Below are 18904 nucleotides of genomic sequence, written 5' to 3' on the forward strand. Positions count from 1 at the left end.
GCAGGATGCATAGGGCTAAATGTTGTTGCACACGGCAGGTGGCATATAGCTGCATGTTGTTGCACATGTTTAAAGACATATAGCTGCATGTTGTTGCACACTACAAGATATGATATAGCTGAATGTTGTTGAACATGGCAATACGGAAGAAAACTGCATATTTTTGCACATGGCATGAGGTGATATAGCTGCACGTTGTTGGACATGGCAAAATACATATAGATGCATGTTGTTGCACATTGCAAGAGCGGATATAGCTGCATGTTGTTGCACATGGCAAGAGTGGATATTGCTGCATGTTGTTGTACATGGGAAGAGGGAATATAGCTGCATGTTGTTGCACATGGCAAGAGGGGATATTGCTGCATGTTGTTGGACATGGCAAAAGGGATATAGCTGCATGTTGTTGCACATGGCAAAAGGAATATAGCTGCATGTTGTTGCACATGGCAAAAGGAATATAGCTGCATGTTGTTGGACATGGCAAGAGGAATATAGCTGCATGTTGTTGCATATGGCAAAAGGAATATAGCTGCATGTTGTTGGACATGGCAAAAGGGATATAGCTGCATGTTGTTGCGCATGGCAAAAGGAATATAGCTGCATGTTGTTGGACATGGCAAAAGGGATATAGCTGCATGTTGTTGGACATGGCAAAAGGAATATAGCTGCATGTTGTTGCACATGGCAAAAGGGATATAGCTGCATGTTGTTGCACATGGCAAAAGGAATATAGCTGCATGTTGTTGCACATGGCAAGAGAGAGAATTAGCTGCATGTTGTTGGACATGACAAATGGGATATAGCTGCAAGTTGTTGTGCATGGCAAGAGGGTATACAGCTACATGTTGTTACACATGGCAAAAAGGGATATAGCTGCATGTTGTTGCACATGGCAAGAGAGAATATAGCTACATGTTGTTGCACATGGCAAAATGGATATAGCTGCATGTTGTTTGACATGGCAAAAGGAATATAGCTGCAAGTTGTTGCACATGGCAAGAGAGAATTAGCTGCATGTTGTTGGACATGACAAATGGGATATAGCTGCAAGTTGTTGTGCATGGCAAGAGGGTATATAGCTACATGTTGTTGCACATGGCAAAAAGGGATATAGCTGCATGTTGTTGCACATGGCAAGAGAGAATATAGCTTCATGTTGTTGCACATTGCAAAATGGATATAGCTGCATGTTGTTGCACATGGCAATAGAGGATATAGCTACATGTTGTTGCACATGGCAAAAGGGATATAGCTGCATGTTGTTGCCCATGGCAAGAGAGGATATAGATAGCAAGAGGATATCTTTATAATATTGCACACGAAAAGAGGGTGGGAAATTTCGTGTCTTTGAAAACAACTGGAGAGGATAATGCTGCATGTTGCTGCACAACGCTGGAGGAAATATAGCTGCATAGTGTTCCACATGGCAAGACGGAAGACAACTGCAGGAATCTGCATGCTTCTGGAAACAAAAGGAGAGAGGATACACGCATATTGTTGAACATTGAAGAGGGTTATATGCATGATGCTGCATACGAAAATAGGGGAATACGTGTATGATTTTGCATATGGCAGAAGAATATCTGCATGTTTTCGCACAGAGCAGGATGATGTTTGCATTTTGTTGCACGCGAAAGGAGGGGGTACCTGCATGTTGCACATGACAGGAGGATATATGTTTGTTGTTGCATACGAAAGCAGGTGAGATAACTGCATGATATAACGCAAGTCAGGGAGGAAGGCAAATGCATGTGTGTATGCACATTGCAGTCAGTTTCAGTGATCTAGTCATTGTATCTGATAAGATACACACAATCAAGATATTTTTTATAGGTTTGGTGTCTATGTTATTTTTTGGCGTTAACAAGCATACATTTTGACATTGGTCATGGCGCGTACAAAATAACAAAATAAGACTTACTAGAAGCGTTGCCGTAGACAATGCGTAAACGTAAAGCAATGCCTATTTATTTGCCAATAATAATTGACACGTTTTGATCCATTAGTCAACTAGGCAAGTCTTAGTGTTCGCTCCGCTGTTCCGTTCTTAAAGGAAAGTGTATACATACATATTTGTTAGAATGGTTTCTTTGAACAAGATTTACGGGTTATCTGAAAGCGTATACAATTAAAAGTATTAAAGTAGTTTGTTTTTGATCTGAAGTTTACATTTCAGACACAGCATGATGCAGAAATCCTTGTTAGAACAAGTGGTACAAATTTTATATCCAGGGGATTTAGCATATATCGGAATCCACTTTCAAAATGCGTTTGATAACCATGACGTAACGATAATTTTGAAGGGAACGATGTCTAGGAATCAACCGTCATGGTCAGTTTGATGACCATTATGTGAATTATGTCTTGGAATCCGGAGTCAATGTGTGTTTGACTACCATGAGCTTTATGATATCTCGGAATCCGGCATCAATTTAAATTTGATGACCAAGACAGGTGTACGAATTCTCGGAATCAGGCGTCAGTTAAAGTTTGATAACCATGAGTGATATCTCGGAATCCGGCGTCAATTTAAGTTTGATGACCAAGACAGGTGGAAGAGTTCTCGGAATCAGGCGTAAAGGTAAGTTTGATGATCAAATGGTGAACGATATCTCGGAACCCACCGAGAATGTAATTTCGATGACCATTACGTGAACGATATCTCGTACCCTAGCGTCAAGTTAAGTTTGATGACCTTAAGGTGCACGATATTTCGGAATCAAGCATCAAGGCAAGTTCCATGATCAAATGTTCAAAAGTCCGCACGCACGATTTTTCCTCGGATATTGTAATTATTATACACATTATATAATGAAGAGTTAGTGCGTGTTAAATTACATGGTGTCTGCTATTACAATAAGTACCATAACCCTGGTTTAATTTATTGTTGAGTTATGCCCCTGTAACACTTAGGTTGGTATCATCTTCTGATCTACCGAATTTACTACTGATCTACTAATTTACTCAACTTTCCGTTGTTAGAGGCTCGTGAATTACTAAATGTTCGTTGTTAGAGGCTATTGATTTCAATTTCTGTGGTAAGATGCTATTGAATTTAATAAAAGTTCGGTTATAAGCTATTAAATTTACTGAACGTTCTGTTGGAAGATGCTATTTAATTTACTGATCGTTCGGTTGTTAGAGGCTATTGTTTACGTTTTTCCCGTTGGGGCGATTCAAGCATGAAAATCAAATTCCCATCTATTCGGATATAAAAACTGTCAATTCCGTACGAATACATCTTCTTCTTAATGAGGAAAGGATCATGCAAAAATAGGTAGGAAAGATCATGACTTAACTTGTTTCAAAAGTTCAAGATATCAAGAATAATCTTTTAAAGAGTAAAACATTTATTCTTTATAGAATTATGTGGTTTAGTAAAAAGTTAAGCGATTTTAATCGAAGCGAAATATCTATCCGATTTTGGTTAACAAAATATTTGCCTTGTTTCGGAAATGTCTCGAGTGTTTTTCTTTACCATAATTTATCAACTCCTTATCTCACATATACATGTTGCAAAGGCTTACTAAATATTAAACCAAGGTAAAAAAAGGAAATTAAGTTCATCCACTGTGTAAGACTCTTAACTAGCAAGATTATTTTCGCAACTTCCAAAAATATTACATACCATTTATTTTGTTATATAGTGTATGTTCATATCACGTAAAATAAACTGGAGTCAAGTACCTCTATTTGTGTCGACATTATAATATCTTTCTATGTTTGTTGACCAAAATATCATATAGTTGTTCATGTTGTGAGGCCTTTTTCAAACGTGTAGCAAGAAGTTGTATTTCGATCACTTCTGTTCAGTTTTTGTAATAGATAAAACTATTCTTTGTTGGAGCGTAAGGCTACAAATTATTTTATTGGCACTCTGCATACTAAATAGTTCAGTAGAATGTCACCTTTTAGGGCGTTTGTTACTAACTAACGGATTAATTGGTATATATCCAGATGTATAGTACAGTTGTTACTTTTCTTTCATATCCTGTCAAACGTCATAAGGATCCATGCAATACATGGAAAATATAGTTATTTTAGTTATTTACAGATTTTAAATGTTTGTAAAAAATGTACATGAACTATTTAGCTTCATGCCGAAGTAGACTTTGTTATTGTTGCATTCGAGCTGAAAAATGGCGATTTTAAGAAATATATTCGGATTTTCCTTTCTGCGTGCTAATGTTCCACCAATTCAACTTATTTTGAACATATTTGTAGGGTTAAATCCAAACATTATATCATTTATTGATAAAAGGGACACTAATCATTTACCAAAGGTTAACAGAAACTCTGTATGTATAAGATAACAAAAGTCGTTCCTCTTAGATGTAAAAAAATAAGCGGAACAACTAAATTTACTTTAATACTTTATTATTATACGTTTGTGAAAGTGCAGTTTAGATTAAACAATTGTATTTACTGAGGTTGTTTCTGCGTGCACAAGTTTCACGACACCAGTTTATCTTTAAAAGATTTGTAGGATTTCATTGTAACGCAACAAAATTAAATGATTAAAGGGCGAATAATAATACACAAAAGGTAAACATCACAACAAATGTGTATAAGATAACAAATATCGTTCTGTTAGGAAGTAATGATGTTTAACCGGAACAACTTAAAGTGCTGTAATTCTTTACCTGATGTTATGTATGATTTGTAACATAACGTTAACTAAAACGTTATGATTCTTTATCTTTGGTAGTGTATGGATTGTCTTTATAACACAATTGTATTTACTCATTTGATTTGAAACACTAATTAGAGCAAACTTCAGATGTTTGCAAAAGAAATGACAAACTTTCTACATTCTGTGTTGAAGTCGATGTACAGCCCAGTATTCGTTTCTCAATATCGGCTCAGTTTGGGTAGCAATAGTCACTATTATCTGTACTGTGTAATCTTTTCCATATTACTCAAATTACTTAAGAATAGGGCTATGGATCAGGATCTTCCACATTCATTTAACTTTATACAATAATATAAGTTATTTTCTTCAATGTCATTTGTAAAAATCAACGCGCGATGTTGAAGGACATGACAGGAAAAAATGCGTTATTCAAACGTTAAGTTATACTCGTATACTGCAATTAAACAGTTTTATTTTGCTAAAAAAGATGCAAGAAGCATTTACTATCTCAGCGCGTTTTTCAAACAGTACAAATTGATAATACTTGATATACCTAAATATATATAGATTTGTAATGTTTGAACTAAAGGCAATGCGGCATGTCAGGTTTTGAAATGTATTTAAGATACGCATTTTGTGGAACAAACGGTTCAGTCAATTGTTTGTATCTATCACGCCAATGACAGGTCCGGTATTTGATATACAATAGATGATTGTGAGGTTAATTGTTGGACAAGAAGAGATCATTCTTGGCTTGTCATTTACATTGAGGTATTATCAACCGTATGTTTTATGTTTAAGGTTGGACTTAGGGAAGAATGTTCTTTGATTTACTTTACCTTAAAAACACCAACCCTGTCAACGAAGGCATAGAACCAGCTTCAAAGGGTTCTTCTATATAGTGTCGTGATTCCTTTGTTTTGTGCTTACAGCAATTGTCTTCTTCGATGACTAAGCTAATTGGCAGGTTATAATGTTTATAGATATTTGTTTTCTTTAACCTAGCATTTGTCCTTAAAACAAATTCGCACGCGAAGCATTTACTACTAAATAATCACGTGTCATATACTGTAAGGACTTCATTAAGAAAAATCGTAATTTGCTTATACAAAATATATCAGGAATACTATACACTTACATGAGTAAGAAAGTCGGCGTACAGAAAACTTGATTTGTTCAAAATCCTGCTGGAACACTATATAGCTCAGTATTACCGTTAAACACTCGTACAAATCATGCCTGTGACAAAGCCTCCCCAACACCTCAAGGCGTCTCAACGTGAGACACACACAGCGGGACACGACTATAGTAACAAAGCCTCCCAAACTTCTCAATGCGACACACACACAACGGCACACGACTACAGTGGCAAAGCCTTACAGAAATCACAACGCGAGACACACACAGCGGAACACGACTTCAGTGAAAAGCCTCCCCAACATCTCAACGCGAGACACACACAGCAGAACATCACTACAGTGACAAAGCCTCCCCACCATCTAAACGCGAGACACACACAGCAATACACGACTACAGTGACAAAGCCTCCCCAACATCTCAACGCGAGACACACACAGCAGAATAAGACTACAGTGACAAAGCCTCCCCACCATCTAAACGCGAGACACACACAGCAGAACACGACTACAGTGACAAAGCCTCCCCAACATTTCAACACGAGACACACACAGCGGAACACGACTTCAGTGACAAAGCCTCCCCAACATCTCAACGCGAGACACACACAGCGGAACACGACTTCAGTGGCAAAGCCTCCCCACCATCTAAACGCGAGACACACACAGCAGAACACGACTACAGTGGCAAAGCCTCCCCACCATCTAATCGCGAGACACACACAGCAGAGCACGACTACAGTAACAAAGCCTCCCCACCATCTGATCGCGAGACACACACAGCAGAGCACGACTACAGTAACAAAGCCTCCCCACCATCTAAACGCAAGACACACACAGCGGAACACGACTACAGTGACAAAGCCTCCCCAACATCTCAACGCGATACACACACAGCAGAACACGACTACAGTGACAAAGCCTCCCCAACATCTAAACGCGAGACACACACAGCAGAACACGACTACAGTGACAAAGCCTCCCCAAAATCTCAACGTGAGACACACACAGCTGAACACGACTACAGTGACAAAGCCTCCCCACCATCTAAACGCGAGACACACACAGCGGAACACGACACTAATAACAAAGCCTCCACAACATCTCAACGCGAGACACACACAGCGGAACACGACTTCAGTGGCAAAGCCTCCCCACCATATAAACGCGATACACACACAGCAGAACACGACTACAGTGACAAAGCCTCCCCAACATCTAAACGCGAGACACACACAGCAGAACACGACTACAGTGACAAAGCCTCCCCAAAATCTCAACGTGAGACACACACAGCTGAACACGACTACAGTGACAAAGCCTCCCCACCATCTAAACGCGAGACACACACAGCGGAACACGACACTAATAACAAAGCCTCCACAACATCTCAACGCGAGACACACACAGCGGAACACGACTTCAGTGGCAAAGCCTCACCACCATCTAAACGCGAGACACACACAGCAGAACACGACTACAGTGGCAAAGCCTCCCCACCATCTAATCGCGAGACACACACAGCATAACACGACTACAGTAACAAAGCCTCCCCACCATTAAACGCGATACACACACAGCAGAACACGACTACAGTGGCAAAGCCTCCACGACATCTCAACGCGAGACACACACAGCAGAACACGACTACAGTGACAAAGCCTCCCCACCATCTAAACGCGGGACACATATAGCGGAACACGACACTAATAACAAAGCCTCCACAGCATCTCAACGCGAGACACACACAGCGGAAGACGACTTCAGTGACAATGCCTCCCCACCATCTAAACGCGAGACACACACAGCAGAACACGACTACAGTGACAAAACCTCCACAAATTCTCAGCGCGAGACACAAACAGCGGAACAAGACTACAGTGACAAAGCCTCACCGACATTTCAACGCGAGACACACACAGCGGAAGACGACTATAATAGTATATTCGTTCAAGTAGACAAGTATTGTAGCTCAGCATTGGTGTGTGCTGATGAATAACAAACAATAAAAGTGTGTTTTCAATTATTAATATTCAGGTAAGTAAAGGTTAATTGAGAGATATTACTATATTTTTTTGTTATAACACATGTAGCTATGTAATCCAATTTTAATTGATGTACCACCCTCGTATTTACGAAATGCCGTTCTATATTTGATTGTTATGTTTTCAATTTATAACATCCGTTCCTGTGGGTAAGATTAATTTCAGGAATTTATCTGTCATGTCTTCGAAACCACAGCAACTGTCAAACCCCTTATGCTAGACTAAGAAATTCATAATTATGCAATATGCATTTGAAACAAGTAAACGTTGTGCATCCACACACCTTATGTATATACTGGAGTAGGAGACAACTCAGTTATTTCACACGGCAAGAGTAGGAAAACTGCATGGTGTTGCATAAAGCAAGGGAAGATAATTCCATGTTGTTGCACACTACGGGATGGAAGAAACTGTATGTTTTGCACATGGCAGAAAAGGAGATAATTTCATGTTGTTGCATAAGGCAAGAGGGAATATAACTGCGTGTTGTTGCAGAAAGAGGGCTGTGAGATATCTGCATGTTGTTAAACGATTACAGCATACAGTTGCACATGGCGAGACGATATATAATTGCATGTTGCAGGAGTGAAGGTAACTGCAATTAGTTGCACAGTGGAGGAGGTGCATACACCATGCGCGGCGATATTGCACAAGTCATGAGGGGATATCTCTGCATGATATTACACATGGCAAAACGGAATATAATTGTATGTTGATGCACATGGCAAGGTGAAAGATAATTGCATGTTGTTACACATGGCATGGCGGAATATAATTGCATGTTGTTGCACAAGGCATGAGGGGATATAGCTGCATGACGTTTCGCATGACACGGCGAAAAATAACTGCATGTTGTTGCGCATGGCATGAGGTTATCTTCATAGTGTTTCACACGAAAAGAAGGTGAGTACCTGCGTGTCGGTGAACACAAAATGAGAGGAAATTGCTGAACTTTGTTGCACAACGCAGGAGGGCGTAGAACTTGCACATAAAAAGACGGAATACAACTGCATGAGGATATCTGAATGTTGCTGAACACGAAAGAAGGAAGGATATCTGCATTATATGCATGTTGTTGCACACAAAAGAAGGGGAATACCTACATGTTTTTGCACATAATAGCAGGATATTTGCACAGCGCCGGAGGGATTATACCTGCTATGATGTTGCAAATGGAAAGACGAAAGACAACTGCATGAGGATATCTGTACGTTGCTGCACACGAAAGGATAGAGGATACCTGCATGTTGTTGAACAAGGTAGAGGGATATATGCATCTTGCTGCACACAAAACGAGGGAGAATACCTGCATGTTGCTGAACAAGGCAGAGGGATATAGCCATTTTGTTGCCTACGAAAAGAGGGAGGATACCTGCAAGTTGTTGAACAAGGCAGAGGGTTATATGCATGTTGTTGCTCACGAATGGAGGGAGGATACCTGCATGTTGTTGAACAAGGTAGAGGGTTATATGCATGTTGCTGCTCACGAATGGAGAGAGGATATCTGCATGTTGTTGAACAAGGCAGAGGGTAATATGCATGCTGTTGCACACGGAAGGAGGTAGGATACCTGCATGGTGTTTAACATGGTTTATATGCATGTTGTTTCTCACGAACGAAAGGGAATACCTACATGTTTTGCACGTAGCAGGAGGATATTTGCATTTTGTTGCACATACGAGGAGGGTGATACCTGCATTCTTAACGTGCAAACATTTTGACATCGGTGATGACGTGTTAAAAAAATGAGACTTGCAAGCAGCGATGCCAGAGTCAATACGCAAATGTAAAGCATTGCCTATTAATCTGGTTTGAACAATTGACAAGTTAGTTTCCTTTTATCAACAGAATAGATGTTACGTGTTTGCTCCGCTGCTGTCTTTTAAAGGATAGTGTATACAAACATATTGATTGAACTGGTTTCTTAAAGCTAGACTTTCGGGCAAACTGACAGCGTTTGATAAAAGTACTCACGTATTTTATTTAGCATCTGATGCTTACATTTTTGCTGCCAAAATCCCTGTAATAACAAATGGTAGTTTAATGTCTACGAGGTTTATCATATATCGAATGTTTCAATGTAAGTTGGATGACCATGAGGTGTACAATAACTCTAAAACCGGCATCAATGTAAGTTTGATGACCATGAGATGTACAATAACTCTAAAACCGGCGTCAATGTAAGTTTGATGACCATGAGGTCTACAATAACTCTAAAACCGGCGTCAATGTAAGTTTGATGACAATGAGGTGTACAATAACTCTAAAACCGGTGCCAATGTAAGTTTGATGACCATGAGGTGTACAATAACTCTAAAACCGGCGTCAATGTAAGTTTGATGACCATGAAGTGAACTTTGTCCCGGAATTAAGCGATATGGTTAGTTTCATGACCATGAGGTGTACGTTGTATCTGAATCCGGAGTCAAGGTAAGTTTGATAACCATGAGTGTCACTATATCTCGGAATCCGGAGTCAAAGAAGGCTTGATGATCACGAGGTGTACGATGTCTCGGAATCTGGTGTAATAGTCAGTTTGATGACTATAAGGTATACGATAATTCATCGTCAAGATAAGTTTGATGATCATGTGTCTCTTATTATCACAGATTCCGGAGTCAAAGCAAGTTTGATGAGCATTTGGCGTACGATATATCGTAACTTAGCGTCAAGTTAAGTTTGATGACCATTTGGTGTACGATATCTCGGAATCAAGCAGCAAGGCAAATTTCATGGTCATTAAGAGTACGTCGTCTCGAAACCGAGCGTCAAATATGTGTAATAATAAGAAAGTAAAACTAAATATTTGATATTGCAATTTTAATGACAATGAGTTTTGTGATATCTCGGAAAGCATTGACATATGTAAAATTACAGTTTTTAAAAATAGCACAATCCCGCAAGCATGACTTATTCCTCGGATATTGTAATAATTATATATAATATATAATGAACAGTTGGGGTGAGTTCAATTTTATTATGTTTGCAATTACAATAAGCACCCCTTAATAACAACCCTGCCTTAAATTATTGTTGGGTTATGCCCATGTAAATATAATGTTAGTATCATCTTCAGTTATCTGCTGAACTTATTACTGATCTACTAATTTACTGAGCGCTCCATTGTAAGGGGCTATGGAATGACTCAACGTTCCGCTGTTACAGGTTATTGAATAAACTGAAGTTTCAGTTGTTAGAGGCTATGGAATTATTATAATTTCCGTTGTTAGAGGTTATTGAAAATACTGAACTTTTCGTTGTAAGAGGTAATTTAATTTACTGTACATTCCGATGTTAGAGACTATGGATTTATTGAACTTTCCGTTGCTAGAAGTTATCGAATCAACTGTTCCTCTCTGTTCTTAGAGGCTGTGGAATTACTGTACTTTCCGTTGTTAGAGGCTATGGAATCACAGTACATTACGTTGTTAGAGGCTATGGAATTACTGTACTTTCCGTTGTTAGAGGCTATGGAATTACTGTACTTTCCGTTGTTAGAGGCTATGGAATTACAGTACTTTTCGTTGTTATTATTGAATTTACTGTTCCTCTCCGTTGTTAGAGGCTATGGAATTACTGTACTTTTCGTTGTTATTATTGAATGTATTGTTCCTCTCCGTTGTTAGAGGCTATGGAATTACTGTACTTTTCGTTGTTATTATTGAATTTACTGTTCCTCTCCGTTGTTAGAGGTTATGGAATTACTGTACTTTCCATTGTTACAAGCTATGGAATTACAGAACTCTCCGTTGTTAGAGGCTATGGAATTACAGTACTTTCCGTTATTAGAGGCTATGGAATTACTGTACTTTCCGTTGTTAGAGGCTATGGAATTAATGTACTCTCCGTTATTAGGGGCTATGGAATTACTGTACTTTTCGTTATAAGAGGCTATTGAATTAATGTACTTTACGTTGTTACAAGCTATGGAATTACTGAACTCTCCGTTGTTAGAGGCTATGGAATTACTGTACTTTCCGTTGTTAGAGGCTATGGAATTAATGTACTCTCCGTTGTTAGGGGCTATGGAATTACTGTACTTTCCGTTGTTAGAGGCTATGGAATTACTGTACTTTCCGTTATTAGAGGCTATGGAATAACTGTACTTTACGTTGATAGAGGCTATTGAATTACTAACCTTTCCGTTGTTAGAGGCTAAGGAATCACTGTACGTTACGTTGTTAGTGGCTATGGAATCACTGTACGTTACCTTGTTAGAGGTTATGGAATTTATGTACTTTCCATTGTTAGAGGCTATGTAATTACTGAACTCTCCGTTGTTAGAGGCTATGGAATTACTGTACTTTCCGTTATTAGAGGCTATGGAATTACTGTACTTTCCGTTGTTAGAGGCTATGGAATTACTGTACTCTCCGTTGTTAGGGGCTATGGAATTACTGTACTTTTCGTTATAAGAGGCTATTGAATTACTTTATACTTTCCGTTGTTAGAGGCTATGGCATCTCTGTACTTTACGTCGTTAGAGGCTGTGGAATTAATGTACTTTCCGTTGTTAAAGGGTATTGAATTAATGTACTTTCCGTTGTTATTATTGAAATTTACTGTGCCTCTCCGTTGTTAGAGGTTATGGAATTAATGTACTTTCCGTTGTTAAATTCTATGGAATTACTGTACTTTCCGTTGTTAGAGGCTATGGAATTACTATTCTTTCCGTTGTTAGAGGCTATGGAATTACTGGGAATAACCGTTCTCTCCTTCCTTAGAGGCTATGGAATTCAAGTATTTCCCGTTGTTAGAGGCTATGAAATTTTTGTACTTTCCGTTGTTAATGGCTAGAGAATTTCTGTACTTTCCGTTGTTAAAGGCTATGGAATTACTGTACTTTCCGTTATTAAAAGCTATGGAATTAATGTACTTTTCGTTGTTAGAGGCTATGGAATTATTGAAATTTCCGTTGTTAAAGGCTATGGAATTACTGTACTTTTTGTTATTAGAGGCTATGGAATTACAGTACTTTACGTTGTTAGAGGCTATGGAAATACTGTACTTTATGTTATTAGAGGCTTTGGCATTATCTGTACTTTTTCTTTTTACAGGCTATTGAACTCGATTTGTTCGATGATTGACCTTTTAAAGCATTGTCCAGTTGACCAGTCAACGCAGTGGTAAGCGCACTTGCTTCTCACATAGGCGACCCGCTGGCGATTTTCGGCATTGGCGCACGTGAGTTTGTTTTTTGGTCATCATGCTGGACAATGAGATTATCCTCGAATACTCCGATTTCCCCCTCACCAGAAGACCACTTTCTCGCGTAAAATCTTTCAAACGAGAGGGATTAATAGAATGCTGTAATAATTGTTTCATAATCGTTGTAAAATAAATAAGTTTAAACTAAATTTATAAATCATAAAAATGCCCCTCTAAGTCAATCTGCTTATTGTATTGCTTAATTCAAACCCCTTCAAAGGGGTGAATGATTGGGGCTAGCCCTTTTCCAGAGAAGCGGACTGATGCAAATATTGAAATGAACAAAAGGGCTTAGTCTATTTCCAGAGGTGTAGTTTCAAACAATCTGGAGATGAACAATGGGACCTAGTCTAGTTTAGGTCTGCTGTCTCATACACATATTGATATGAACAAAAGGGCTTAGTCTATTTCCAGAGGTGAAGTTTCCAACAATCTGGAGATGACCGATGAGACCTGGTTTTGCAGGTTGAGGTCTCATACAAATATTGAAATGAAAATGGGACACAGTCTATTTCCAGAGTAGAGGTCTCATACAAATATGGAGATAACAAATTTGGACTAGTTTATTTCCAGGTTGGCGGTCCCATACAAATATTGAAATGAACAATAGGGTTTAGTCTATTTCCAGAGGTGAAGTTCGAAACACTCTGGAGGTGAAGGATGGGACCTAGTCTCATACGCTTAATACGATAGCAACGCAAGCTTTTGCATACGTTCGTCTGTTGATTTCATATTACAATAAACTATTATTTGCCCTAGGTCGTCCGCCGAATGTAGGAACTGTAAAAACACAGGTACGTAAGCGTACTAATCCTTTGACTCTTATTTACCAATAGGTATTAATACACTAGAAATAAATGCAATTCTGCATTAAAACTAGAACAGGGTCACTTCAACATTATAGTGGAGCTCTCAAGGTATTATCACAACTGCATTCTAATCATACTGGTGAAGTAGTTTTCGTGAGTAACTGTATTTCTCCATATCTAAAGTTGAACGACTATACGTCATCGTCGAATAAATATACACCCTTGGTAAAAAATATTTGTTTGCATATCAGAAAGAGAAAAGAATGGGATGATATGAAATGTTCAATGTATAACTGTGATAATATTCCATCGTTGATAGACTCTGTTTGTATTTTGCAGTCTGTGCAGGACTCACTTTATGATAGTACTATTTTAATTAAAACGTTTCTATCATTACCTCGAATGTATGCGTGTTACAGTTTTTAGAAAATGTGGAAGTATACAAACGATATAAGCATATCGATAGTGGCATCGTTGTAATCACTATTATTATAAAAAAAGAAACCAGAAACCAGAAACATACTAGTAATTTATAATTGTCATACTTGACATGATACAAATTCAAAGTCTTATCAATTATATATATAAATACATATGTGGTAAGGATGATTATATATATAGTTTGCATTCTTAAGTTGGTTAGATAGGAAACCTGTAGTATACAATTAAACGGTATATTAAGCCGAGGAAATGTTTTTGAAGCTATCGAGGACGACATCAAACCGATACGCATTTGGATTAAGGTGTATATTTATATGAATGTACATGCTAAATACTACAAAAGCATATTACACAATATATATTAACAATCGATATATTCCTGTGGAAAAGTATCAACTTTTACATTGTTTATAGAAACTGATTATCATAAAGCTTATTGAAATATTTCATTGTTTTGATTAAAAATGTCATCTACATCATCAAACGCTAAGGACGATATTGGGTCGTTCGAAAATATCGTCGTTTATGCATGTTCTCTCGATAAGGTTGCGGAAGTACTTATACTAATTATATTTCTATCAAGATGCAGATTCCACATTTTTCTTTTAGAGTGGTGTAAATAAACTCCATTTCAGTTCAGTTGTATCATACTGACATGTTCCATCCTGCTTTTATTCGTAAGTAAATGTCAATGATATATCCGTTCATCCCTAGAAAATGCACCATTTTATATTGTCAATCAGGTGAATCTTTATGAGTATCATTTCCATCAATTTTAATTGACAATGAATGCAAAACTCTCAAGGTGTTCACTCTTAACCGACAGTAGGGGTGATGTATGCACTCTAATAAGCTGCTTTTGGTAGTACTTGACCTTGCGTTGACGTATATTTGTAACAATGATTCTAAGCATATGCCTAGTAACTTGAAGGTCTGGTTTATCCCCTCAGAGCGGACTTGAATGCAATTATGCATCAACCAAATAATGGAGATTTTTTATCCTGTCATAATCGACCAGTAAGCCAGTCCTTCCAAACATCATACAGTATTTCCGCGTAATAACTATAGAACGCTAAGACTAATGAATTTCATACTTAGTACGCAGTTGATCAAGACAAGTTATTGACCCCTTATGATTTTGAGATTAAAAAAAAAACGGTTTCCGCATAATAACTAAAAACGCTTTGTGCCCAGGAATGTATTTGGTTTGCTAGTTGGTTATGACATGAAGATGGCCCTAGGTATTTTGAAGTCAGTAGGTCAAGGTCACAGTGATCTTACTTAATAGGTTGAACATCGATTTCCTGGTCACCAGTATTTACGTCACATTTAGTTTTCGCTCAATAACTATATTACGCTTGGACCCTGGAACTTCATACTTGGATCCAGGAACTTCACTCTTGGTAAACAGGTTTGTTCTTGACCAGTTGATGCCCTCAATGTTGGCTTGTGTCCAGTTCAAAGGAATAAATTCCATGTCAATAATATATTTTTGTTCTGAACCACCACGATCACACAATAGGGCAAACAAGCGCTTTTTTATCTCTTAATTATTACTAGGTGCAAACAACTTTAAATTATCATGGTATTCAAAAAAGTATTTTACATATTGCATTCAATTTCACTGGATCTACTAACCCATATCTAAAACAGCACATACACGTATCTGAAAAGTGCGTTGTCAGGCCTTTCTCAATAGTGTAGCAAGAAGCAGACCGTAATATCTTTTAAGGCAGTTTATATTTCGATCATTTCTGCTCCGCTTTGTTTATATATATATGCATCCATTGATTGTTGGAGGGTAAGGCTACAAATTATTTTATCGGCACTCTGCGTACTAAATAGTTCAGTAGAATGTCATCTTTTAGTGCCTTTGTTACTAACTAATGGATTAATTGTGTTATATCCAGAAGTATAGTACAATTGTTACTTTATTTTCAATTTTCATATCCCGGCAAAAGTCATCAGGAGTCATGCAATACATGGAAAATATAGTCATTAAAGATGAACAATACATGAACTATTTAGCTTTATGCCGAAGTAGACTTTGTTATTATTGCATTACGCTATATTATCGGATGTTCATTTCTGCGTGCTCATGTTCAACCATAGCAACTTATTTTGAACATAATTATAGAGTTAAATCCAAACATTATATCATTTATTGATTAACGGGAGAATAATCATTCGCCGAAGGTCAACATAAACTATGTATAAGATAACAAAAGTATTTCCTCTTAGATGTAATACAATTTAAGCGGAACAACTAAATTTGCTTTGAAACTTAATAATTATATTAGTTTCAATGCACTGTTTACATAAAATAGTTTAAATTACTGAGGTCAATTCTGCGTTCATATGTTTCACGACACCAGTTTATCTTGAACAGATTTGTATGGTTTCATTTTTAACGCAGCAAAATTAACTGATTCAAGGGGGAATAATGATTAACAAAAGGAAGACATTACAAACATAACGTAGTATCATTTATTGATTAAAGGGAGAATAATCATTTACCGAAGGTTTATGCATATTAAGATAACAAAAATCTAAGATGTAATGCAATTTAAGCGGAACAAATTAATTCAATTTGATACTTTATAATTATATATGTTCTGATGCGCTATTCACATAAAACGATTCTATTTACTGAGGTCATATCTGAACAAGTGTTACGACACCAGTTTATCTTTAACAGATATGTTAGGTTTCATTGTAACGCAACAACATTAAATGATGAAAGGGAGAATAATGATATAAAAAAGGAGAACATTACAAAGAAATGTGTATAAAATAACAACAATAATTTTGTTAAGATGTAAAGATGTTTAAGCTAACAACTTTACGTGCTCTGATTCTTTACCTATGGTTATGTACGGTTTGTTTACATAATACAATTGCATTTAAATATATCACTGAAGAAGACGGGGTGGTTGGGAACCATTGTAGGAAGTTTCTATGCAATACATCAAGTAGGTGCTGTGACATTGACTTATATACGTTTTCATGACCTTAAACTTATTTATTATTTAAGGATTAAAATACGACATGTTGCATTTTATTGGGGTATGGTATGCAATTGGGCTGTTCAAAATGGGTGGAGTCTGAAGGACTACACCAGCAATTTGAATTGCGCCATTGCATACCATACCCCAATAAAATGCAACATGTCGAATTTTCATACTTATATTCACATTTATTTAAATCTACATTTCTGCTAAAATAAATTGATTATTCAAGAGCATTTTCTCTTTTTTCTTTCTCTCGTTGTTCTCAATGGTGGGTAAATTAGAACGGCTATCGTAACCTAATTTTATACGACAATGAATGCACCGATAAAATAGTTCCTTATTTATATGTTTATTTTCTATCTTTTCAAGGTCAAAAATATTATAAATACGTATAATTGCATAAAATGTGTGTTTTCGGTCCGTTATCGTGGTATATTAAAACGCAAAAACCCGGGCGTTATCGGTAGAAAACGTGCATTATTCAGTAATTTTACGTGCCGTTAATGCCCGATTTTTTGTTTTACAGCGCTATCAGGGCCCGCATTATAACAATGAAGGCTGAGCGACCTGGTTTCTGACCGAAAGTTGGTCAACGATGCAAACTTTTGCACAAAAACATATTTTAGCATATAATTATAATGTAGCTGCATACAAATACCAAAACATGAACTAAACCACATATAATTTACATATTTTCTGCTGAGTTGTCTTTTCCTGGCAAGCTGATGTGTTTACTAAATAGATTTTTCTGCAGTTGTTTTGACTATTAAAAACACTAAATTATGTCTAAAACGACTAACTCCTCCAAACTTTAGTTATTTCTGTCGATTTTATTCATAACATACGACTTATATGGACATGATCCAATTACGTCGTATGCAATGAACAAAGAGATTTCAAATAATTTTTTCTCTGATGCTGAAGATGCTGTACATTTTATCAAGGACATGTTTACAAACTTTTCAAGCTTAAATTACTTATCAAAAGAAATAATGGTTAAAGTAGGACTGTATAGGTATTGTGTGTAAATAATCCCAGTAATCCAGTCAATTTTCGAAAAAAACAACACTTTCAAAACGAATGAACACTGCCAAAAATGGCGTCGAAACAAAATGCAGGTGCCGAGTTATATTGCGGCCCGAATCGAGCTTAATGTAAAACATTTTCAATGACATCACTCATGACGTCATACAAGCACCCGTTATAGAGGTTATTTTGAAATAACTGTTTTTGCATTTTCGTAGCATTTAACAGCCTTTTTAAACACAAACTTTTCTTCAACTGTTCCATCCATAATGAAATCATCTACATTAAAATTAATCAAATTATCGTTGCTTATCTTGTTTTAACTGCTTTACTGCAGATTACAATTTTGCATGTCGCCAATAATATTACTATGATTTCATTGAAAATATAGTTCCGTAGTAAATATGTCCCGCCAAATAGTATTATTGCGCCCAATGACAGGACAGAAGTATCGAACAAACGCACGCGATTTCGATGGGAAATGCCATTGCACTATATACAGATATAATATAAAATTAATAGACAACAACCATCGTTAAGGAATGAAGTGTAAATGTTAATATACAACGATTGTACATATTCATACTAAGAT

At 37.2% G+C, this 18904-nt stretch overlaps 1 protein-coding gene across 1 annotated transcript; it reads left to right on the top strand.

Annotated features, from left to right (window-relative positions):
• The first annotated feature begins 5871 nt into the window (after positions 1-5871).
• Positions 5872-7301, top strand: LOC128221492 (protein starmaker-like). The gene is made up of 2 exons (XM_052930099.1): positions 5872-6114; positions 6261-7301. The coding sequence occupies exons 1-2, from the start codon at positions 5872-5874 to the stop codon at positions 7299-7301; spliced, it is 1284 nt and encodes a 427-aa protein (XP_052786059.1).
• Positions 7302-18904: the final 11603 nt, after the last annotated feature.

This window comes from Mya arenaria, chromosome 16 (genome assembly GCF_026914265.1).
Source record: "Mya arenaria isolate MELC-2E11 chromosome 16, ASM2691426v1".
In the NCBI taxonomy this organism is placed as follows: domain Eukaryota; kingdom Metazoa; phylum Mollusca; class Bivalvia; order Myida; family Myidae; genus Mya; species Mya arenaria.

Excerpts from the sequence above, each read along its gene's own strand:
- LOC128221492 (XM_052930099.1), top strand. The coding sequence starts at position 5,872 with ATGCCTGTGACAAAGCCTCCCCAACACCTCAAGGCGTCTCAACGTGAG. Across the intron at positions 6,115-6,260 it reads CACAGCAGAACATCACTACA|ACACACACAGCAGAACACGA; the intron begins GTGACAAAGCCT and ends TCTAAACGCGAG.